This window comes from Glycine max, chromosome 18, assembly GCF_000004515.6.
Source record: "Glycine max cultivar Williams 82 chromosome 18, Glycine_max_v4.0, whole genome shotgun sequence".
In the NCBI taxonomy this organism is placed as follows: domain Eukaryota; kingdom Viridiplantae; phylum Streptophyta; class Magnoliopsida; order Fabales; family Fabaceae; genus Glycine; species Glycine max.
The window spans coordinates 40,740,506-40,766,143 of NC_038254.2; the positions used below are offsets into that span (position 1 = coordinate 40,740,506).

Sequence of the window (25,638 nt, forward strand, 5' to 3'; positions counted from 1 at the left end):
ATAAGATGTAACTATCGTTTTTTTTTTTCTTCCATTTTCTATTCAATCTTTTGTCTTCTTCTTTTGATTCCTCATCTATCTTTATCTTTACATTTTAAAAAATAAAATAAACGCAGGCACCTTTCTTACACTAGAAGATTTATTATCCTAAAAAATAAAGGAGTTCAAATATTATAAAAATTAACCTAACCTAACTTGCATTAAATAACACTGTACGTTTCCCTTCTAAATATCTCTCATCGTGGATTCTCTCTCCACTTGTGCCAAAAACTCAAGCGTGGGTTGTTGCACTTCACTCGCACTCAAATTAGTTCCACGCTTTTTCTTTTTCTCTTCCTTCTGTCTGATTCTAGAGAAAGCAAAAAAAAAAAAAAAAATAAAAAAAAAATACAGAGAACCGAGACCGAGATTTTCTCTTGTGAGGTTTTGATCACTTTCATTCTAGTTCAACACCGTCTCTTAATTGCAAAAACAAGTAAGAAAACAAAACATGTTCCTTTAATGGCTTACCCTTTAATTGAATTGAACCATACTTATTTGTTTTTGCTTAATTATGGTTTTTCTTGGCCTGTGACAGGTTTTTGTGAAGTGGGGTGGTGGTTTAAGCTTTGATCCGGGGGACTGGTATGGTTTCTCTTTCTGGTTCAGATGTGAAAGTTGAATTTGATTGTGGCTTTTTCTTTGTTCTGTGCTGTTTCTGAGAATAAGATGGAATTAAAAGGAGATGAAAGGAAAAAAAAATTGTTAAGAATTGGGAGAGTTCAATTCACAGTGGCATTTAAAAGGTTTAATTGAACAAGTTAAAAGTAATAATTGTATGGAATTTAATTTAATTACCTGTATTATGAGATATTCTTGCATTTAAGGTTCCAAAATTAAAGTTGTCTTTCTTTGCAGGGAAGATCTCTAGTCTCTTGGAAATTGGGTCTGTGCAGATGAAGTCCACTATGGCTCAGAATCAGAGTAATTGGGAAGCTGATAAAATGTGTGTTGTCACTTGCTAGATTCTCGGCTTTCTTTTTTCAATTTTCCCCTTTACTGTTTTCTGCATTTGATCCTGACTTAATAGATCTTGTGGAACATGTTATATTGATGTTTATTATTATTTTTTTCTGTTATGCTGCAGGCTTGATGTTTATATTTATGATTATTTGATGAAAAGAAAATTACATGCTGCTGCAAAAGCTTTTGTTACAGAAGGAAAAGTTTCCACGGATCCAGTAGGTGAGATTGGTGGTTATTCTTTACAATGTTAATGTTGTGCTGTAGTATGCCTCACCCACCATGGTCATTGAATGAATTAAGTTAAAATGTTTGTCTATATATAAAAATTACATGAAGCTGTGTTAAATACTCTGAGGGAAAACATTGTTGCCCATAGTGGTCTTACCCGACTTGAGTAGGATTGTGTCCTATGGAGGTTCTATATATATAAAAAAGTCAATGCTTTTCACTAATATGGCAATCTAGGATGAATTGATAGTGTGAAGAACTTATACATTGATAGTGTATTCTAATTAAATTCATTAAAAAATCATTTTGTTAACCAGTATTTTTTTTTGACATTTTATTATTTCTTTTCACTCATCCAGATAAGCAAAGAGAAATTTTTTCACTTTTTTGTTTTAATTTCTATTAATGCAAACAAGACATTTTTTCTACTCTTTTATTTACATCCTTCCTATTACATTCTCTGTTATTTCTTTCCTCCCTATATCACTCCTTGTCCAAAAGAGCAGTAGAGATTTGGTTTCTCTGGGAGGTTAACTTATCTTCTGAGCTCATGCTTCTTTCTTTCTCTTTTCTAGCGAAATCTTGTCTTTTGTTTAAGCTTTGTTGTTCAAATTCGGTGGACATTAATATGAGTTTATGATAGTATATATGCTGAAGGCAGTGGAACAATGGAGTTTATGTGTGAGTTGTATTGTTTGGTCTTTGACAGCAATTGATGCACCTGGAGGATTTCTCTATGAGTGGTGGTCTGTGTTTTGGGACATATTCATCTCAAGGACAAATGAGAAACATTCTGAGGCTGCTGCAGCTTACATTGAGGTTATTTTATCATGTAGCACCTATGTTTTTTCTGTTCCTTAGTTATTTTAAGTATTGGTAGCAAACTGAATATATATGTATTTACATGTTGGTAGACCCAGCAAACAAAAGCTAGAGAACAACAACTTCAAATGCAGCAATTGCAACTAATGCAGCAACGCAGTGCACAATTACAGCGAAGAGATCCTAATCATCCATCCCTTGGTGGTTCCATAAATGCCATGAACTCTGAAGGAATGTTGGGGCAGCCACCTGCAAGTGTGTTGGCAATGAAAATGTATGAAGAGCGAATGAAACACCCTCATTCAATGGATTCAGAGGCATCTCCAACTCTTATTGATCCCAATAGAATGGCCTTACTCAAATCTGCAGCTAGTCATCAAGGGTAAATAAATTTGCTTAGCTTTTTTATTTACTGTGGGCTAGAGTGCTACTCTTAACCTGATTTCAACAACTTGGATTGGACTGCTAATATTTTGGATTCTTTTTGCTGCCTCAGCCAATTGGTTCATGGAAATTCAGGGAATATGTCCACTGCATTGCAGCAAGGGCGGGCTCCTTTAACCACTGTAATTAATTTAACTATATTCTAAGTTAGCCATTTCATGTGGTTTTTCTTCTATTTTCAAGTTCATCTCTATTCTATTTTCACCTTTACTGTGACAAGCAACTTGATACATTAAGTTTGCAGGACATCAAAGGAGAAGTTAATTTAGGCGCCACTCCAAAGAGTTTGCCTATGGATACATCGGTTTATCGACAAGCAATTTTACATTCAAAATCTGGACTTGGCAGTGCAGGTATTATTATTGTGCCCACCTTCATGCTGTTACATAAAATTTCTACCTTTTATGGTCGATATATGAATACTATTAACTTTCTGTCTTCATAATGCTAGCCCTGTTCTTTTTTTATAGGTGAATTATTTGAAATATCTGTGTGTACTCCCAGTCCCCTTTGTTTGTCTTTTTATCATTCTCTCTCCCCTTTTTCCTGTGCATGGCTGTGGTTTAGGAGGTCAGGGTGCTGCATCATGTGACATGTTTTTTGTGGTGAAAAAGAAAGACACTTTTTTTCCTGTTGTTTTTCTTGATAATCCTTTCACATAAGTTTAAAATTATGATACCCATATCTTTAGTGATGAAGGAAACTCTTCATTGAAAATGCAAGCCTTGCAACCTTGCAATGGGTTCTAAGCTTTGCAACCTTGCAATGGGTTCTGATCTTTGCAACCTTGCAATGGGTTCTGTGATCCATTCGTAGTGTGGATTTTATGTGTAGTTTCATTGTTAATCTCTTGCAGAGATATTCCTCATGGCTTTGACATGATATTGCTATTTAAATTTGTCTTCAGTATTTAGTGCAGAACATTAGACATGGGGGAGTCATTCCATTGGTTGTTGTTATGATTTGTATATTAATTATCCTTCAGGATTAAATCAAGGAGTTACAGGTCTTCCGTTGAAGGGTTGGCCTCTAGCATCTGTAAGTTGAATGCTATCTTCATCAATGTTGTTTCTATAAAGTGTGTTAAACTCCTTGAGGGTGACATAGTTGACTTATTCCTTCTTTTACAGGGAATTGATCAACTAAGACCTAATTTGGGTGTCCAAATTCCGAAGCCCAATTTGACAGCCCAGAATCAATTTGTTTTGGCATCACAACAGCAACAGGTCTTGGCACAGGCTCAGGCACAAAATAACCTTGGAAATTCTAATTATGGTGACATGGATCCTCGTAGACTTTCTGGTCTTCCACGAGGTAGCTTAAGTGCAAAGGATGGTCAGTCTACTAGAAATGATGGATCTATTTGCTCCCAAATGCAGTCAGATTCACCTAAGGTTGGACTGCCTTTTCAAAACTTAAAAAATGTTGATAGAATTTAGAAACATCAATGTTTGTTTAACATGTATAATATAATATCTTTAAATTCAAGAGGCATCATATATAAAAAACTTTTTAAGATTAGCTAGCAGAAATTAGACAGAAGTTCTATGAATTGCTTGACTGAGTGTCCGGCACCCTTGATAGTTTATACTTCTATACATACAAGAGCAATAAACTTATCCCACTAGTTGATACTTTTATACATAAACGAATAAGTATATTTTATTCTTAAAAAACCAATAATAAAGAATTAAAATATTTTATATGACTCTAATCTTTCAAATGATACATATTTCCCAATATCATTAATCACAATCTCTAGTTTCAACATAATCAATGTTTTATCTAGCATTTATTTATCAAAGTTTATTAATATTTCATAATCTTTTAGTGTTGTATATTTTCATTTGTAATTTGGTTCTTCCCTCTACTGTAAACTAGCTACTATAGAAATATTTGATTGGCTAACTTCTGATTCCCGGAAGCATTGATATCAAGACTTTATACGAATAGACAAATAAAGTTTAAAAAAGGCTTCCAATGTGACTCCACTCCCTTGAGATTCCAAAAATCTCAAGAAAATAGCAAGTCACTTAAAATATCAGCCTAAACCTGTGATAAAGATTTCTCTAAACTTCTCAGTGGGAGAAGTGGATACATTTCATGCTGAAAACCCCTCCTTGATCTTTCAATAATATACATGAGGAATTGAGGAAAATTTCCTGTCACCTAGTAGTTATAGTGTGCTATTATAAGCTTATTTCCTTCATGATTGCTGTTGATTCGAAAAAGAAGATGCATCTCCTAAGTAATGTGGACATGATGGTCTTACTAATAATAGAAAAATGGAAAAGCATGTGCTTACCTTGTATATTTATCAGCTTCATTCTCTGCTACTGCTTGATAGGCAAGACATAAAAATTAGTTGAGTTGGTAATATCTACATTTTATTTTCCTTTGTTGTATGATATAAATTAAACATATTACACTTGTTGGAGGTCAATTTTTAATTTTCCTTTTTGTTTTATCTTTAATGGGTGTAGCAGATGAAGATTGCTCAGTCACAACATTCATTATCTCAACAGCAGGAGCAATTACAGCAGCAGGTTAATGTCACTTTTTTTCTTCTTCTGTATGGAATGTGGCCAGATGTATGTGATACCAAGTGTCCATCCTATGCTGTTTCACCTTTATTTTTTATTTAGTTGTGTTTGGAAAATGGAAAGGGACAGAGATCTGATGTTTTTTTTGTTTTTGTTTTACTTTATGCTACCTTAATTTCTTAGGCTGCTGCTGCTATTAGATTTATTTCCCATGGCTATATATTTTGGTTTTATATCATTCTTTGTCCCCTCCCCAAATTTGTCTCAATTTCAAAGCTAATTAACATAGTATCTGCTTTGCATCAGAGTAACAGAAAAAGAAAATCTGGAGCTGCCAATAGCACTGGTACAGGTAACACTGCTGCTCCTTCCCCTACTTCATCACCATCAACACATACACCTGGTGATGGATTAAATACAGCAAGCAGCATGCAGCATGTCCAAAAGAGCATGATGATGTATGGTACAGAGGCAACAGGAGGCCTTGCATCATCGTCGAATTTGCTGGTAAGTTTTGTCAATAATTTTAGTTTTTGTTTGTGTCTATCTATCATATAAATTATGTATTTTATTTTCATATTTGATGTACTTTAATTTGTATAACAGCTATCTTGATTGTTGACCAGTATAGCTTATGTTTCTCTGTACTTGCAGCTCATTGGTCTATCATTACATATGTTTAGTTCGGTCATAATTAGTTGAAAAGTCCTATTTAGCTAACTATTGAGATTGCAGCAAACAAGTAGAAGTTAAGAACAGTAAACCGAGAGAGAGACAGACGAAAAAATGACTTGTTTTATAATTTTATTAATAGTCAATCACATGAGTACAATAAGTGGGTTCTATTTGTAGACTGAGTTATATCAAACTATTACAAACTGTATCATAACTTCGTATCAGATCCTAATAGATTGACAGTTGTCTTAAATTATTCAGTACTGAAACTAACTAGAACACAACTTGCATACTGTTACAGTAACCATTAATCTTGATTAGAACATTTGAGTGCCCATGTTTTGAGATGCTGAGTTTATAAACTGAACAAATTATTGAGCTCTGGACACTATCATTTCATAAACCAGGACGACATGGATCGATTTGGAGATGTTGATGCTTTAGATGATAATGTTGAATCCTTTCTATCAAATGATGGCGGAGATGGTGGGAATCTCTATGGAACAGTGAAACAAAGTCCAGCTGAGCAACAGAAAGAGTCTTCTAAAGGTAATCTCTCTATATATATACACACGTACATACTAAAGTATTACAGGAAAGTATCATTAACCTCGTTTTTCATTTCAGGTTTCACCTTTGCTGAAGTTGGTTGCAGAAGAACAAGGAACAGCAAAGTTACTTGTTGTCACTTTTCTTCAGATGGAAAGTGGCTAGCCAGTGCTGGAGATGACATGAAGGTATTTCACTTGGTTTCATCTGAAGACTAGCATTCTAAGGAATATCCTACTCTGTATCATGCCTTTGTATCTAAATTAGTTATATATATATATATATATATCCCAAACATCTCCCTTTGGCAACATTTTGTCCCAAGCAACGTATCATGTTCTGGTGATTTACCTTTTTCTATTATATAATATATAGATATTGTGATTGATTTTTTGTGCACGTCAATGATGTTTTTTTTTTTTATTGGTAAGGCCGAGCATGGGACACTGGTCTCTAATCTTAGGCTAATTTGCCAAACAACTGCTGTGAGCAATTTTTCGTTCAATTTATAAATTGAAATGCTAAAAGTTGTATGTTACTTTTTGTGGGAATATGCATTAGGTTGACATCTGGAACATGGACACTTTAGAAACAGAGAGCACTCCTGCAGAACACAAATCAGTTATTACAGATGTCCGTTTTAGACCTAATTCATCTCAGTTGGCGACTGCTTCAACTGATAAATCTGTGCGGTTATGGGACACAACCAATGTAACAGACTTTTCCCTGTTTTTCTATAAATTATGTGTAACTTGTGTACATCTGAATCTGATGTTTAAAACTGGTAACTAGATTTCAGCTTCTTCAGGCCTTGTTCCCTGTGTTTGGCATTCATCCATTTTTTGCAATTATATTCTACACATTGCAATTAACTATTATCTTTTCTTTGTTTCAATGCAGCCAAGCCGTTGTCTGCAAGAATATAGTGGGCATTCATCAGCTATAATGTCTCTTGATTTCCATCCTAAGAAGACTGAACTTTTCTGCTTCTGTGATGGTGAGAATGAAATTCGGTATTGGAATATTAATTCATCCACCTGCACCCGTGTAACTAAGGTTCGTTGAGTGTATGCATTGTATCATTTCCTCTTTGAACATTTTATCATGTCTCTAATATTTTTTTTAACAATTGATTGTTTCAGGGAGTTAGTGCACAAGTCAGGTTTCAGCCTAGACTGGGACGTTACCTGGCAGCAGCTTCTGATAAAGGGGTGTCAATTTTTGATGTTGAATCTGATACACAAATTTACACCCTCCAGGTAAAATCTATACGCATATTTGCTTATCTATAATGTAATATTGTAATATAATCTCTTTCAAACAAAGGTCATTGAAATTGTATAAATATAAAGATAAATTTGAAACCCATCCTTCATAAATTGAGGGTTTTTCATGTTATAAGTTTCATGTCAGCTAATTTCTAAATATTGGATGGAGTCTGTTCCATTTTCTCTCTTCCTCTTTCTATTTTTTAATGATGTCCTTCTTGTATCCAGTCTCCATGTTTAAGTTATAATTATTTAATTTGTAGTATAGAAATAGATAAAAAAAATTAACTAGGAAAATCGGAAAATATGATAGTGGGACTGAAGATTGGTTACCTTATGCCACAATATGGTCTATTATTTCGAGGTTTGCATCTCTGATGGATTTTGTAATTTAAACCTCAACATTTTGTCTTTGTAGGGACATCCTGAACCGGTGAGCTATATTTGCTGGGATGGCAATGGTGATGCCTTGGCATCTGTGAGTTCAAATTTGGTGAAGGTTTGGAGTTTGACCTCAGGAGGAGAATGCATTCATGAGTTCAGCTCCCCTGGGAACCAATTTCATTCCTGTGTTTTCCATCCAAGTTATTCAACTTTGTTGGTGGTTGGAGGAATTTCAGTAAGTCTTTTTTCATTATCTGCTGTAATGAATGCATGGATTCAAAAATCTGGACTGCATGCATCAGACCCATGGAACAGACTGGACCCATTCACTGTAATGCTGCAAAACATGCTTATTTCAACACTTAACTTTCTCTGAAAACATCCCATCATTATCCTACCAGGCTGGGTTGGTTGGCCTCATGGACCAAACGAAACCATCAGGGTCCATTGAAAACCAGAAATTCAATAAACCCTTTTAGATTATGGTCATTGTTTAAAATTTTTCATTGGTCTTCCTCCTATAAACAGATCATCTTCCATTTTATCTTCACCTAATCTGACCAAAACACCTTAGTCAAGTTCGTATCATATCCAAAATATATTCTACTCCAACTGTTTCCTAATACATTTGTTTTTGGTCTTGATCTTTCTTGTATGTCCTTTAATCCACTGCAACGTTTTTTTATCATTACACTCTTTTTTTGTGGCTTTTCATGGCAATTTACCACCTAACATTCCTTACTAATGAAAATAACCTTGCACCTTGGTTGATCTTGGTGGGATATATAACAGTCCTTAATACCATTTATTGTAAATTCAACTTGATAGCATTTTGGCTTGGTCAGTTTATGAGTTTATTAACTACTAAGTTCATCCAAATTCTGGTGTGTGATGTACATCCAATGTTTGCTTCTGATTTCCTTCGCTTCCAATTAACTTGGATCAACAAGTATAATAAATCGAGTCATATGTCTTCCGTGAACTAGATAACACCGTTTCTGGAGGCAGCCAAATCCTGAAAATAAGAATTTTTTTATGCCTAATATCATCAAAAGGAAAAAAAGAGAATAAATTGCACTACCACTCCTCGAGGTTTTGTTAAATTACTCCTAATACCCCTTATTTTTTTAAACCTACACTAAACCCTTTATCGTTTAAAAAACATTACACCGACACCTCTTATACATTACATTAACTCCCCTTAATTGTTTGGGGGAAAAAAACATTACACGGTGTATCTATATAAGGGAGGTTGCTGTAAAGTTAAAAAATAGGGATTTATGTGTAATTTCAAGACATCGGGTGATGTCAGTATAATTTACTAAAAAAAATGTTACCTTGGCAAATTTTGTGAGATGTGTGACCCTTCTTGTTTACTGTGACAATTATGTTGGTCTTTCAATCTATTAAGTATCATAATGTGTGTATCATCTGCTAATTTGCTAATGTATATTGTTTTCCTTGTGCTCTACAGTCCTTGGAGTTATGGAACATGACAGAGAACAAAAGCATGACAATTACTACACATGAAAATGTAATATCTGCTTTGGCTCAGTCTTCTGTCACTGGAATGGTTGCCTCTGCAAGTCATGACAACTATGTAAAGCTGTGGAAATAAAATTCCTGATTTAGGTTCTAACATCGCATATATTCTTTGTCAGTAGTACTGTATATGAAAGAAATCAGAGACCTATATTGAAAGCAAAAAGGGGTCTCTGAAAGTTTTCTTTTTTATTTTTATATAATAGTGGCAATGAGGTTTGAGTCTATCCAAACCTCATCACTAGCTTAATCTTAGTTGGTTTCTCCCACCGTTGATGTTGTAATAAGGTATACTAGACTATTAGTACATAAATATAAAAACAATTTTGCTTTTAGAATCCTAAGCACTGTCAACTTAGACATTGCACTAATCTGCAATGCAATTTTTATTTATATGGTTAATATATTTTATTTGGATTGTGAGAACTATTGGAACTTTCTCAATACCATCATGTGATAATATCAGCAGAGTACATTTTACAGAAAAGTGTACATGTTCCATCATTGTGTACATTTTACAGAAATATATCTGCATCAAAATTTTGGTTAATCATCCTTAAAATACAGTCGAGGATGATGTCCTGGTTGTATGTGGCATTGGTTTTGTTTCATAAGCATGTATCGTATCTATTTCCATTGCTTATCAATAGTATTACATCCCCAGTCATGGGTTTGGTTTTTGTCCCCCCATGTTATGTTGTTTCTCTTTTTCATTATCAATATATTCTGGCTTTGCTGTTTTTGCTCATTGACTATGGTGGTGCCAACTTCGGTGGAATAATCAGTCATTGAACCTTGGCTTAGTCTTTTGTTTTTTTGGCTTAAAAAAAAGTATTACATCCCTGAACTACTTCTGTATGTCCAAATATTTGAAAATGATTTTAGGAGTTATTATCACTCTCATTAAGTCACATATCTTATCTTAATATTATATATTGAAAATATACTTTTTTAATTTTTATTCCTTTTAAATATATTTCTTAATTTTAACTTCAAATTTAATTAATTTAACTATTAGTCCTAAAAAGTTCTTTTTTCCATCGTCTCACCTTATTCTCTTTTTATCTATAGTTGTATATTTGATTTTCTTAATCTCATTTTTTCAATCTATCTTTTTCATCTTTATTTTCAAATTGAAAATTTTAATATTTTTCAAAAGAAAATATTAATAGTTAAAATGAAATTCCCAATATAAATTATTGTAAATTAAAATATAATTTATATATTTAAAATATTTAGATTTAATTGCACTCCTTATCCATATTTTTTTTTACTTTTTGGCAAATTTTACCTTTCACAAAATAATTTGTATTTTAGGTCAACTTTTAAAAAAATTTGCAAATTTTACCTTTTTTTATTGAGCTAACATGATGTGTTGTCTCTTAATTTTTTCATTGATGAATTTTATATCTAAATTTTTGCTTTTTGACAAATTTTATGTCAAACTTTTATGTTTATATCAACAAGTCACATCGACTCAATGACAGAAAATCAAATTTACAAGTTTTTAAAAAAATATAAGGATAAGATACATTAAATTAATTTTTGATAAAATTTTTCAAAAAATAAAAGGTACAATTAATCTAAATATTTTTTTCCTCTATGCTTAAAATATTTATACCAATTTATTTTCTTTTAACAACAGCTTGTTTCTGCTTGGCATGAGAAATATGGAAGGGAAGATTGGGAAAACATTTCAAGAATCGTTACAAGGGAAGATTGGGAAAATATCTTGTTTTGTTTTGATTTTTTTTTCTTATTTTAAAAAATAAAGACAACAAGGATTTAACTCTTAATAACTGAGTCACATGCTTTTATAAACTAATTATCTCATAATCATAAATTTAAAAGGTCGTGAGTTGTTTAATTGAAATTACTTACTGTATCTAATAACTTTTAGTTTAGTATTAGAGTTAGATAAAAATAAATTTTTAAAAATAATTGTCCGGGTTTCTGACATGAGTGGTTTATTTTCCTTCCACTACACTGTTGTTTCAGCATTTATTTATCTGTGTTAATTGATATTTTTTGTGTAACTAGTTATGAATTAGCTTTTTGTAACTCATTTGATCAACGACACCATAGTTAATGTCAATGGTGCCCCCCAGAACAGGGTTACACGACAGCACCATAGAAATTGAAGGTTAATTTTATATACGATTATAATTAGAGATAGTACAAACAGCACCATAACAATTTTTTGGGTAGGGAACATCTGTGACTAAACCACATCTATAAGAGAAAATGACACAAAATTGGCAGTTGTTTTCTGTTCCTAGTGCAGAATGTAAAATTACATATATTTCGCATTAGTTTTGCTGTAGTGTAAAAAGTTACATTTTAAAAAGATTAATCTAAAATGTAATTTTACATTTCGTATTAGTTTTGAATGTTTCCAGAAATTGCAACCCCACCTGTCCCTATCTGTTATTTTAGGCAATTGTAGCTCAAACCATTTTTGTAGAAATTTTATCTAATGCTAAATTTCCACCCTCGAATCAATATAATCTTTCCAAGCGTGATAAAATGACAAAAAGTTCTACATCCGTATAATTCATGCCACCGGCAACTTTCTAGTTTCTACTTTCTAATCATTCAGCTTCAAAAAAAAAAAAAAAAAACATTGATAGTAGCAAGTCCATGTAAGAGGAATTTATTTATGATTTTCTTTTTGTCAGGGTCGTATGATGAAAGTAAAACTCAAGGAAACTTGTATCTGTCACTTCAAAAGGTTAAGAATCCTAAATTTATTTTTCTTATGTTGCTCTTGTATCTGGATTTATGAAGGAAAAATTCAAGGAATCTAGTGTCTGTCACTCCAAAAAATTAAGAATCCTAAACTTAATTTTTCTATGTTTTTCTTAGTTTGAATTATTTTAACTCTAAAATATATTACTTGAATTATTTATAAAATTCTTGTAAAAGAATATGCATGCTTTTAATATTGTTTCAGACTTTATATAAATACTGCTAATGGGTTAAAGAATTATAATATGTTTTAAACTTATAACAAACATGAGAATGTTACTTTGTTCATCGGTAATATTTCTTCTCTCTTATTTTATCTGTCATTTAAAATAATGTATAAATTTTAAGAAAATAATTCTCTGATAAAATAAAATTATATTATTAAAATAATCTTATTTCATAAATGATTTCTTTAAAGGATTTTTATTATATATTTTATCAGTACATTTTCTTAGAGTAAATAAGAATATTATTTGACGATACTCTAAAATGACAAATAATTTAAAGATTTAATTACATTTTTCTTTATGACTAACGTAATAATCATTAAGCCGCTTAACTTGGGGAGTATTCATGACCTAACCCCGAAACTTTTGACAGGTTCTAATTTAAGAAATTAGACTTTGATTCATTTTGAGAATAAATTTGAGTTATACTTTGAATAGTCTCAATCTAGTTTAATATCATATTTTTTTAATATATATATATATATATATATATATATATATATATATATATATAGTTTTTTAAACAATTATATGTTGATAATATAACTTTGATCTTAATATATTTTTTTTTATCAACAAACATTAATGGTTAGTTAGTTTTTGTTAGCATAAAAGATTTAAGCTTACAATGTTTTTTTCTATCCTTTCTTCCTTTTTATCTTAATTTTAGTTGTATATATTTTATCAGCAAATATTAATTATTAGTTTTTATTAGCGAGAGAAATTTGAACTCACCATATCTTCCTCCTCCATTCTCCTTTTAACTATCAAACCTACCTTATAACTAGTTATATACTTATTTAATTATACAATTTAACGAACTATAATATTAAGCTTAATATATTATTACCAATAAGTTGGATTGATCCAATCTTGCTTTATATGTTATTGGGTCTTAATTAGGTTGAATTTATTACATCCACAAAATTCACCTTATCAAAATTTTGGACTGAAAATAAGTAAACTTGTCACTCAAACAACCCTACTTAGCTTATTTAATACTTATGGCATTTGATATATGAACTCTTTTTTTATTTTGGGAATCATGGTTTTTGGTAATGATATTTCTTAGAAATCATGTGTTCAACAAATGTTATAAATATGTTTGGTATGTCTAAGTTATTTCTTGGAATGAGAGAAGTAATTATAAAAAACTTTTTCTTTATAGAAATCTTGGATTTCAACCTCTTCTTTTGAGAAAATTTTAGTTAAAAAGTTCATTAAAAAATGTTTTGAGGATGTTTAGATTTTTGGAAAACTTAAATGCTTAGTTGTCAATTTGGTCCTATGTTCAATTAGTTCTCTCTATTATCGAAAGCTCTAATCAGGTTCCATAATTTAAAAAAAATGCTTCAATAAGGTTTTTTTGTCCAATTGAGTTTGATGTCAATAGGTTGCAAATTTTGACGATTTTGATTTACAAATAGTATCAATTTTTAACTGTCACAATGTTCATTAATATTTTAAAATTAACGAATATAATAAAAATAAATATTTTAAAAAAATTAAATTTTTTAAATAGGGGTTTTTTAAAGCTACCAATGTTGGATTTAAAAAACAATTATTGACAAAGAAACAAACATGTGTAATACGTATGGAGATGACTTTGTTTGGATCAAAGAGAGAACAACGACCCACTCGCTTGTGCACCAACCGCGGCAACGGTTCTCAAGTTTCATGTTCTTCTGTGTGCGCAATCCACATCCAACCCAATTTGTTGGATTCATCATCCGAGATAGAGATCGAGACACTTGTTTTGATCCAAATCGTCCTACCATCGTCCAAATCTGTTTTCTATGATATAAAACGATTTGAGATCCTGATCATCTCGCCATTGTCCATATCCATTTTTTTGGGTTGTTAGTTTGAGTGTCTTTTGGTTTGGATCTTAAGGGTTATGATATTGCGAGGCATTTTTGTTTCATTTAATTAAATGAAATGTTTGAGATTATTACTGGTAATGTTTCTTGCATTTATTGTTTTAGTTGTTTTCGGTTGTGATGTTTAGACGACTTTGTTGTTGTTGTTGTTGAAAATGCGAGGAAGTTGTTTGATGAAATGCTTCGGTGAGGTCAAACTTGATAACATTATATTTTTAACTTTGATTAGCTCTGTTAGGATGTATGATCATGCAAAGGTTGAGAAATAGAGTCTTGATGCGATAACATTGTTGACATTGGCCGATTTGCTTGCAACATCTGTTTGGGAAATATGACATGTTATTGATGCGTAAGACTAGGGTGGGTGTCATACCCTAATTTCGTCTGGGGACTATTCATTGATCTTTTGATCCTTGCTAGTCGACTTACGATGTTGAACGCCAGTTACAGAGCAAAACAAATAATCATTCAGTGTTTTGATCAAGAATGCGAAAAAAAACCAAAAAAACGGGGCAAAAGGGTCTTTTCCTTGGTTTTCTTGGATCCTAGCTTGCCCAAGCTAGCCTCTGGCTCACTTGGGCCACCAAATAGCTTCATGGTGAAGAAACTAGCTCGCTTGGGCGAGCTCACCAGCTCGCCAGCTCGCCTATCTTTTTTTAAGGATTTACTTATTATTTTTGAAATTCATGATTAAATTAATATTTAATTATTAAAAATAATCTTTTAATGTGGGTGCTTTTTTTTTATTCTATATCAAAATACATGAAAACACCAAAAGTTGATTTCCTTTCTTGTTAGAACTCATTTAGAACATTTATAATTTAAATTTCATTTGTCCTAGAAATAATTCATTTGACAAAATGTTATGACACTATCAAACCTTAGAACATATATTATAATTCATTTACACATGAACAAATTCATTAAAAAGAGATCCTCATACAATCAGCGAAATATACACTTAAACCATTTCTCATAAATACATATTATATTTGAGCCACTAATAAAAACTGATACATGATATTAATAGTTCCTAGTCTACCCACATTTACAAGAAGACTAAAATGCAGAGCAGTGACTCAATTAAGACTATGAACTCCCAAAACCCAAGTAAGATTCTTTGGTTCCTTCAATGGCATCTTTCTCTTCATTTCGCTCCTTGGCATCAACATCACTTCTCCATGTTTGCCACTTGTACACGATCCTCCATCACTTTTTGAAAAATAAGGTTGTATGGGTGAGTCCTTTACCCCCCCCCCCCCCCCCCCACATGCTTCAAACAAAAGGACTAAAGTCCACAATTACAAACACATTGCACGGTTCACAGGATTTACCTCAGTTTCTTCAATGGTTGATGAGTCATCCATTGACTTTGTCATTAAGCATACATTTGTAACTTGTTCATCAATAGAAGAGTCAAAGGTTGTTGATGCATTATCTTCCCAAGCTATGTAGACTTTATTTTATTTTGTGTTCTTCTTTCCTTTCTTTTCACCAACATGTTTTCTAAGGTAGATAGGATACTCAGATTTGATATGACCATGCTTACCGCATTCAAAGCATGTGAAGTTGTTGTTGTTGTGATCATCTTGCCTTTTTCTTTTCTCATTATCTTCAATCTCATCCCATTCTTTAGGTACTAATTCACCATTTGATTCTTTAGTATGAATGAAAGGACCTTTAACAATGGCATTCCATGCACCCGGATCAATTGATTGAATAAAGATTTCTATTCTCTTTTGCCAAAAAGAAAAATGTTGACCCTCAAACAAAGGAGGTTAATTTAAAGATGCACACTTTTTAAAAGTGATTTGTTTTGAGCTCATCTTTAGAAAAACTATGATCTTGAGTAACTTTCAAGACTTAGCTTTGATACCAATTGAAAAAGATGATGGTACTCACAAACCAAAAGGGGAAGGGGGTGAATTGGTTTTTAAAATAAAACGAACTTTCAAAACCAGAGTTACAAAAACTTCTTTTGTATGAATCCTATCACAAAACTTTCATAAACCGCACTCAATCAATACTGAATAAATCCATCCTTTACACGAGATCCTTCATTAAAGTTCTTTCATTTACAAAGATATATTCTTGAACCTTTACTGATGTAGCTCCATGTGGAGCTTGTAGGCCTTGGATCTTCATGAATGGAGTCCTTTGCTTCTTGAAGATGAATGGCAGCGGAATGGAGAAGGAAGAAAGATGATTGGAGATGCCACTTCAAGGAAAAGATGAGTCAAGAAGAAGCTCACCACCATAGGAAACCATGGATAAGAGCTTGAAGGTAGGAGAAGATGAGTGGAGGGAGAGGAAGAGAAGGAGCACGAAATTTTGTGCCACAAATGAGGTCTGAACTTTGAAGTGTAATTCTCAAATGATCAAAGTTCCAAAAAATGCACACACATGGCCTCTATTTATAGCCTAAGTGTCATACAAAATTGGAGGGAAATTTGAAATTTTATTCAAATTTCACTTGAATTTGAAATTGAATTTGTGGAGCTAAATTTCACTATTTATGATTAGTGAATTTTAGCTATGGTTCAGCCCACTAATCCAAGATTGAGTCCAAGATTCTCCACTAAGTGTACTTAGGTGTCATGACACATGTAAAACATGAAGGACATGCATAAAGTGTGATTATATGATGTGGCAATTGGGTGTAGCAAGCAAATTCTCACCCCCCTCTAAAATTTAATTGGATTTGGCTTCTCCCAATTCAATTAAATTTATTTCCCAACACACACATCAAATATTCACTTAATGCATGTGAAATTACAAAACTATCACTAATACAAAAACTAGTCTAGGTGCCCTAAAATACAAGGGCTGAAAAATCCACAATTTCTAGGGTACCCTACCTACATTATGGAGCCCTAAATACAAGGCCCAAAAATAATGAAATCTTAATCTAATATGTACGAAGATAAGTGAGCTCATACTTAGGCCATGGGCCTGAAATCTACCCTAAGGCTTATGAGAACCCTAGGGCTTTCTCTTGCATCTCTGGCTCAATCTTCTTGCAGTCTTCTACCCAATGCCTTTGGGGAATAGGATTGTATCATTCCCTCCCACTTGAAAAGGATTTGACCTCAAATCCATAAGTTCTTGAAAATCTGGGGTTCTTTCCTCAACACCTGCTAAAAGAATAAAAACATATATATAGTGGTGTTTGGTATGTTGGAGTAAGGTAACGTCTGAAAACCCATTTCCTGGGCATCTTCACATGAGGGAACATGATTCCTCACCAACTCAATGAGTGGTGCTACATGAATAAAAAAATATGGCATAAACCTTTTGTAAAAGGTTGTTAAGTCATGGAAGCCCCAAATTTTCCTTATACTTGGTGGAGCGGGCCACTCAGGAATGACCTTTATTCTCTTAGTGTTCATAGGAACCCCTTGATTACTATTTAAAAAATTAAAGAAAGTAATGCAATAAAACATAGATTTTTCTGTATTTTCATGTTGATTATTCCTACCAAAAAGTACGCCAAACCTAAGGTGTCCCATATGAGCACCTAAGTTTGTATTGAAACTAAAAATAAGAACAAACCTACCTAATGAGTCCCTATCTACACGAATCTTGAAGATGTTGGGCGCATGAGTGATTTTACAAAAGAGGGTTGCACCACTCAACACATTCATCATATCACCTATTTTAGGGATTTGATGCCTAATAATACCTATTTTAGGCACCAACAAAGTATAAGGATTTAAGCTCTTACGAACCAAACCCTCATCCAACAACTCTTTTACTTGAGGAATAATATCAAGCCCAAGAGGTGTGGTAGTGCTAACAAGTGTCTTTTTACAAAGAAGAAGATGTGGAGGTTGTCTAAGAGGAGAAGTTTTTTTAATATTTGTATTTATTTCAAAATGACTTTCCTTCTTAGCTAACCTCTTGGAGGAGACACTTACCTCCTTACACTCCTCCTTAACCATTAAAGGTTGTCCTTCTTCTCGGGGGTAGATTTCTTCACTAGATTCTTTCCCCTTTGCTTCTTCACTTTCACTAGAGGAAGGTGAAGTAATAGCCTCATCTTGGCTACTATAAATGTCTTGGCCCCTCATAATCATGGTTTTCTTGGTGGGGCATTAAGAAGTAATGTGTCCTCTTCCAAGACATTTAAAGCACATTATAGAGCTAGTCATCTCTTGCATACTAGCCTTAAGGGGTTGCTTTTCTATTGTATTCCCCTTATCATCTTTGGGCTTAGAAGGTGTCACCCCTAAGACGCCTTGACCTTGGTCTTTTTTTGGATAAGAGTGAGAGCCATAAGATTTTGAAGTTTTAAGTTGTTGCTCTACCCTTATTTCCTAATCTAAGTAAGCCTCTACACTGTTCTTCCCATAGAAGTATGAGAGGTTAATGTTAGCCTCTTGAGGCTTTCTTTCCTTTTCTCTCCTATGGGAATGAGGTCTAAGATGTGACCTATGCCTTCCTTCATAATAGTCAAGAAGTTCTTCACTTAGGCTCTTGCAAGAGTTGTGACTACTATATGAGGCATATTTTTCTTTTCTTAACTTCTAGTACTTTCCTTCTTTCTTCTTCCCTTATTTGTTCCCTCTCATCTTGATTCATTTTTATCCTTTCTTTTCCTTTTTCTTTTCTTTCTAGTTTTTCTTTTCATAACTTGAGGGAACTCAACTCATCTAAGATTCTAGATAGAGGGGCCTTATGATTAGTACCCTCGCCATTAACACTAGATGAATGATGACTCATGTTGGTTCCTAAGTTGTGGTTCTTTCTTGTTGAGGGTTTGAAAAAAGGTACAAGCTAGGGTTCCAAAGGAACTTAAGATAAGCATGATAAGCAAGAAGAAAGTATTATGCAATAACAAGATAATCTAGGTGTGACTAGTAAAGAAAATAAGCTATGAAAGTAAGCAAAAAATTAAAGTGAAAGAAATGTAAACTAGGCGGTTCCTAAGAGTGTTTGGATGATCTCATTTAAGGTTCCCAACAAAACACTCACTATCCTAAGGAAAAATTGCCTAAAATTATTACACACTGTTGCAACCTACCCTTCGACGGGAGGGCGAAAAGGCCAAAATTAGATAGGCCAAAGTGTTCCTCTCCAAGAGAGAAAACAAGCAGAGTCGCCACCAACGTTTATTCAAGGAAAACGTTAGAAAAACCAAAAAGACGAAGGTCTGCGGATTTTGAAGATAAAGGTTCGGGAGTTGTTTAGGCACGGGGAAGGTATTAGCACCCCACGCGCCCGTCACAAGGGATGACAACCTTTAATCGTGTGTGCAAAACATGACTTCAAAATTATGTATTTTCCCTTTTGCCCTTGCTCCTACGTATCCTTAGGTGCGATGAAGAATTCAGACCTACGTAGTTCTTTAACTCAGAAAGTTTGTGTATTACATTGATTTTATGTTTTTTGAAAGATTGATTTTAATTACGAACAAAAGTTGTTTAAGGCGTTGGACCTTGAAACGATGTTTTAAACTTGAAAAGCGGAGAGAGTCGTTTAAGGCGTTGGACCTTGAAATGATCTCAAGTGATTTTAATGAATAGAAAATCAGTTATATGTTGATTTCATCTTAGTTTTATTCATTAACTTTCAATATCTTTAAAAAGATGATTTACGACATTAACGATAAAGCTTCCAAATGACCCTTTTGCCCTCCCTTTTGGGTATTTTCCGCATTCCTTATCGAAACGTCGAAAAACCTTTCGTATTGTGTGGCAACTGGTGCCAAGAAGCTCAATTCGGTTAGCAAGAATAAAAAATTTAGCAAATGATAATCCCTGGACAAAATTAGGTTATGACAATTGCCCCTCTTTACTTATCTTTTATTGGAAATAAAGGGAAGTAAAGATAAGGACAATAATTTTGTTTGAGCGATCTTGCTATTCGATCAGGCAACTGGCAAAAACCAAGGGAGTGAAACCGAGAAAACAAGAGGACATTGAAGTTCTTCTTTTTCTTTCTTCTTCTTTTTTTTTTTCAAAGCATGGAAACAGAGGGCGTCGAGTCCTATGAAGCACAAATAAGGATATTGAGTCCTATAAAAGACAAAACACATTGAAGTCTTTGAAACGTAATTGAAGATATTGTCGTCTTTTGAAAGCGTAAATGACTGAAGATATTGAAGTCTTTTGAAATGTAAATGAAGACACTGTCGTCTTTTGAAAGCGTAAATGACTGAAGACATTGTCGTCTTTTGAAAAGTAAACGAAGACATTGTCCTCTTTTGAAAAGTAAATGAAAACATTGTCGTCTTTTGAAAGCGTAAATGACTGAAGACATTGTTGTCTTTTGAAATGTAAATGAAGACATTGTTGTCTTTTGAAAGCGTAAATAATTGAAGATATTATCGTCTTTTGAAAAGTAAAGGAGCAGATGACCTTGATTGTCTCTACAAGACAAAAGACTATGATAGTCTTTGAAAAGTAAAGGGCAGATGACCTTGATTGTCTCTGCAAGACAAAAGACTATGATAGTCTTTGAAAAGTAAAAGGAGCAGATGACCTTGATTGTCTCCGCAAGACAAAAGACTCTGATAGTCTTTGAAAAATAAAGGAGAGAGGACTTTGAGTCCTATGAAAGCGTAAAGATAGAGGACTTTGAGTCCTATGAAAGATAAAGGCGAGGGCTTTGAGTCCTAAGAAAGATAAAAGCGAGGACTTTGAGTCCTATGAAAGATAAAGGCGAGGACTTTGAGTCCTATGAAAGGTAAAAGCGAGGACTTTGAGTCCTATGAAAGATAAAGGCGAGGACTTTGAGTTCTATGAAAGGTAAAAGTGAGGACTTTGAGTCCTACAAAACATGCCAATAGGTACTAGTACCAAAGGGCTTAACCTTATGAGAAAGCAAGAGGTTGACTCTTTGAGAGGGCCTCTCATCCTAAACTCAAAAGACAGGACATTAGATTTGGGAAATTGGTATATAAAGAGAAATCTATGCACTTAACATGAACATGATTTTTGGGATGTAGATGCATGCAACCTTTATCTTGAAATGCAATAAACGCAAAATGGTTTTGAACCATGAAAATTGTGTAATGCTCATGACATTTTTTTCCTATTTTTTTAATTTTTATTTTGATTTGATTTTTTTCTTTTGCTTTTCTTTTGTGGAAAACACAGATTAACCGTCTCTTTCTGGAAGACGTGATAATTCATGCAACCTCATTCTATTTTTTTTTTTTGCAAATCTCTCCGGGGACCCCCTCAGAGTGTATGTTTTGTTTGATCACTTGAAAATCAGGGTGACAGCAATAGAGCCGTTTGACATTTAACCAATCAATCAAAATATTGATCCCAGGGTTTTCCCCTTTCCTTTTTAAAAACTTCGATTATTTTGTACAACAAGAAAACATAAGGCTTTGGGATCGATTGCGTGCCCCATTGAAGGATGGCAATGAATTGTCACACTTTGGTATGTGACCAAGTGAAACTTTCTTGATTTAAGATTATAGAGTGATGCCAAGGGTCTGTTGATCCCACTGAAATTTGATGACATGGGCTAATCATGAAAGAATTTATAACGAAGCTACCCTTGGATTCGAAAGGAATCCCAAAAGAGTCTGCATGAGAGACTAACATCAGATGTACCCTACTATCACAATTGTCTTTGGGCATTTTCCACGAGCTTCTGGTGGAATGAGTTTTCTTCTCAAATGTGCAAGTGTGAAACCTTGAGGATTCCTTTTTTTTTCTTTGCATATATTTTTTTAACAATCACAAGTGTTTGTGGGTTTCATTCCAGAATCCTAACTTAAAAACAAAATTAGTCATTCCTTGATCCACATGGGCTTTATTGGGCTTGTAACATGGTCAGGGGTAAGAGGGCTATGAAAGAAAGGATTAGAGAGCCTCAAAGAGTGTTTGAGGGTTATATTGAGTAAGAACTTTGAGAGTCTTGCTTGTATTTTATTCATTTTAACTTTTGAGTTGGGCTCTACTCCTTTTGTCTTATACATTAATCTTTCATTGCACTTTTGTGCCTTTCTTGCAAAATTTGGAGATCTTTTGTCTCTCTTTTTCTTTACTCGCCTTTGGTGGATTTTATTTTATTTTATTATTGTTGTCCAACTTCATGCATGTGTTCTTTGCATTGCTCTTTCCCCCGGTTTAGCAGTGATTCCCACTCAGGGTTTCTATTTTGCTTTGGCTGTTTTTTTTGTTGTTTTTTAGAAAACAAATATGCTTTGGCTCGGAGGGGGTAGCAAAGGATAAACTAGTGTTTGGGATGTTGAAACGTAAAGAAATTATCAATGATAGGAGAAGGAGATGAAGATGCACAAAACAATAATGAGGACCCCTAAGGGTCCATGAATCATGTTCAAATCCTTAAAGACAAACACTAATCGAATGGAAAATGAAGAACGAACGAAGAACGATGTAGAAATCGGTAGCAGTTGCGATTTGACGGTGATTTAGTTTTTTTTTCTCTTCTTCCTTCTTCTTTTATCTTCTTTTTCTCCAATCCTTCACCTTTGGACCTCAGAACCTCCCTCTCAGCCCCTCTTCATGCTTATTCAAGCTGTTACTTCATTCTGAAGCAACCTTGCTTGCCCAGGTGAGCTGGTTACTTCACCATGAAGTTATTTGGTGGCCCAGGCGAGCCAGAGGCTAGCCTGGGCGAGCTAGGGGTCAGAAAAAGCTTCTAAATGACCTTTTTGTCCTCCCTTTTGGGTATTTTCCTCATTCCTTACTGAAACATTGAAAAACCTTTCGTATTGCCCGGCAACTGGTGCCAAACAACTCAATTCAGCTAGCAAAAATCAAAACTTTAGCAAATGATAGTCCTCAGAAGAAATTAGGGTATGAAACACACAAATGGAAGTAGGGTGACCTATTGGAGGCTCCCAACTTACTTCCAATGAAAGGCCTTTTTGTTACAAAATTTGAAAGCAATGAAGGTAAGTAAATTGTCAATTACAAAATTACAAAAAGGTCCTCAATTTTGGTGGTTGTTCTCTTTTTGGTGATCCACTCAATTTGGAGTGCTTCTTAGTCCAATAGCTCTTAAGGTGGTTGACCCCTTGCTTCTTGACTCAAATTCTTCAAGGGATGACACCAATCCTCCTTTCCAAAAAATGACATGAAAGCTAAACCAATAGAGTTTTATCAAGACAAACTTTCAAGGATTATTCAACAATTAAAGCAATGACAAACACATAAAAGCAAACTAGGACTCAAAGAGAAACCTAGAATGGCTCTAGAGTAGAGTAGAAAAACTAAAAAAAATACTCAAGAAACCTCTAGTTTTGGAACTTGTTTTCACACTAATTTTCAATTGAAATTTCAGAACTAAGATTGGTATAAAATAGGCACCAATTATAGAATAAATTTCAAGTCAAAACAACAAGCACACTTTCCTTTCACTTTTTTTCCTGGACACTGATTTATCTTCCAATTGTGTGATTTTTCTTATTTTTTCCTTTTATCCAAATCAATTGTTTCTTTTTTTATAATTTTTTCCATATGTCTAGAAAATATAGTAAAACTTTCAGCTCAAAATTCGTAGTGACCAATTCCGAGTAATTTATACAAGTTTGTATGTTCAAGTTACCAGTACCAGCGATTTCAACCTAGAAATCGAGAATAATGTTTATGTTGCTTAGGGCTTCGATAGTTACAATTTGTGTTTGCTTATGCTCAATTATCTTGAATAACACAACTCAAGAGAGCTTAAGACTTATTTTGATTCACAAATCCAGGCACAACTTAGCACCACAACTCAACTTCTTCATAGGCATCATGTAGGAAATTTAGAAAACAAAAAAAAAGTTCAACAACAAGACTACTTCTAGGAATTGATTTAGAACATGTTATGAACTAAATAACATGCATGAATTAGACTCAAAATTCAAAAGATAGGCTAAGAATGACAAGAATACATACAAAATGTATCTAGAATTCAATCAACAAAATAAAAATTCAACACAAACTTAGAACTTAATGTGACAATTATTATGACTAAACATGACTCTAAGACAACAAGGATTAAGTGATTTACACTTAGATTTTTGTGTTTTTTTTTTCTAATCAATATTTTGGAAGAAAATTTAGATCGAAAGGTTCAACACAAGAAGATTATGACTGAAAAAAGACAGATCCTAAAATCAACACAAAAACATGATTCAAGAGTAGATCCATAAAATTTGAACCATAGAAATGCAAGAACAAGTGTAGATATAAGATTTAATCGGTTTATTTTTTTGAATATACTCTAAACAACACCAAACCATAAGACAATGTAGGATATACATGGAGAATAAGATGAAGAACAAGGAATTAAAGTGAATTGACCGAACCAAAAGATAGAGGAAGCAAAAAAACATCACCTAGACGGAGGTGCTCTTGATACCACATGACGTAGCTCCATGTGAAGCTTGTAGGCCTTGGATCTTCTTCATCAATGGAATCCTTTGCTTCTTGAAGATGAATGGCAGTGCAATAGAGAAGGAAGAAAGATGATTGGAGATGCCACTTCAAGGAGAAGATGAGTCAAGAAGAAGCTCACCATCATAAGAAGCCTTGGATAAGAGCTTGAAGGTAGGAGAAGATGAGTGGAGGGAGAGGGAGAGAAGGAGCACAAACTTTTGTGCCTCAAATGAGGTATGAACTTTGAAGTGTAATTCTCAAATGATCAAAGTTCTAAAAAATGCACACACATGGCCTCTATTTATAGCCCAAGTGTCACACAAAATTGGAGGGAAATTTGAAATTTTATTCAAATTTCACTTGAATTTGAAATTAAATTTGTGGAGCCAAATTTTGGAGCCAAAATTTCACTAATTATGATTAGTGAATTTTAGATATGGTTCAGCCCACTAATCCAAGATCAAGTCCAAGATTCTCCACTAAGTGAGCTTAGGTGTCATGAGGCATGTAAAGCATGAAGGACATGTATAAAGTGTGACTATATGATGTGACAATGGGGTGTAGAAAGAAAATGCTCACCTCCCCCTCTAAAATTTAATTGGATTGGGCTTCTCCCAATTCAATTAAATTTATTTCCAATCACACACATCAAATATTCACTTAATGCATGTGAAATTACAAAACTACCCCTAATACAAAAACTAGTCTAGGTGCCATAAAATACAAGGGCTGAAAAATCCATAATTTCTAGGGTACCCTACCTACATTATGGAACCCTAAATACAAGGCTAAAAATAATGAAACCTTAATCTAATATGTACAAAGATAAGTGGGCTCATACTTAGCCTATCGGCCCGAAATCTACCTAAGGCTCATGAGAACCCTAGGACCTTCTATTGCATCTCTGGCCCAATCTTCTTGGAATCTTCTATCAAATGACCTTGGGGGATAGGATTGCATTATTTACAAAACTAATT

At 33.6% G+C, this 25,638-nt stretch overlaps 1 protein-coding gene across 6 annotated transcripts; it reads left to right on the forward strand.

The window, feature by feature from the left end:
- Window positions 1–205: 205 nt before the first annotated feature.
- Window positions 206–9,795, forward strand: LOC100799686 (transcriptional corepressor LEUNIG_HOMOLOG). 6 transcript variants are annotated; one of them, XM_006602467.4, is made up of 20 exons: window positions 206–475; window positions 578–624; window positions 898–985; window positions 1,127–1,224; window positions 1,943–2,052; window positions 2,148–2,437; window positions 2,552–2,621; window positions 2,744–2,852; window positions 3,485–3,537; window positions 3,630–3,893; window positions 4,983–5,045; window positions 5,349–5,394; window positions 5,464–5,549; window positions 6,125–6,266; window positions 6,345–6,454; window positions 6,828–6,977; window positions 7,167–7,322; window positions 7,409–7,525; window positions 7,953–8,153; window positions 9,393–9,795. In XM_006602467.4, the coding sequence occupies exons 3-20, from the start codon at window positions 936–938 to the stop codon at window positions 9,534–9,536; spliced, it is 2,259 nt and encodes a 752-aa protein (XP_006602530.1). In that variant the 5' UTR covers window positions 206–475; window positions 578–624; window positions 898–935; the 3' UTR covers window positions 9,537–9,795. The 6 variants fall into 6 exon arrangements, with proteins under 6 accessions (XP_006602530.1, XP_014626428.1, XP_003552134.1 ...); XM_014770942.3 differs by having other exon boundaries at window positions 4,986–5,045; XM_003552086.5 differs by having other exon boundaries at window positions 5,349–5,549.
- The last annotated feature ends 15,843 nt before the right edge of the window (window positions 9,796–25,638 follow it).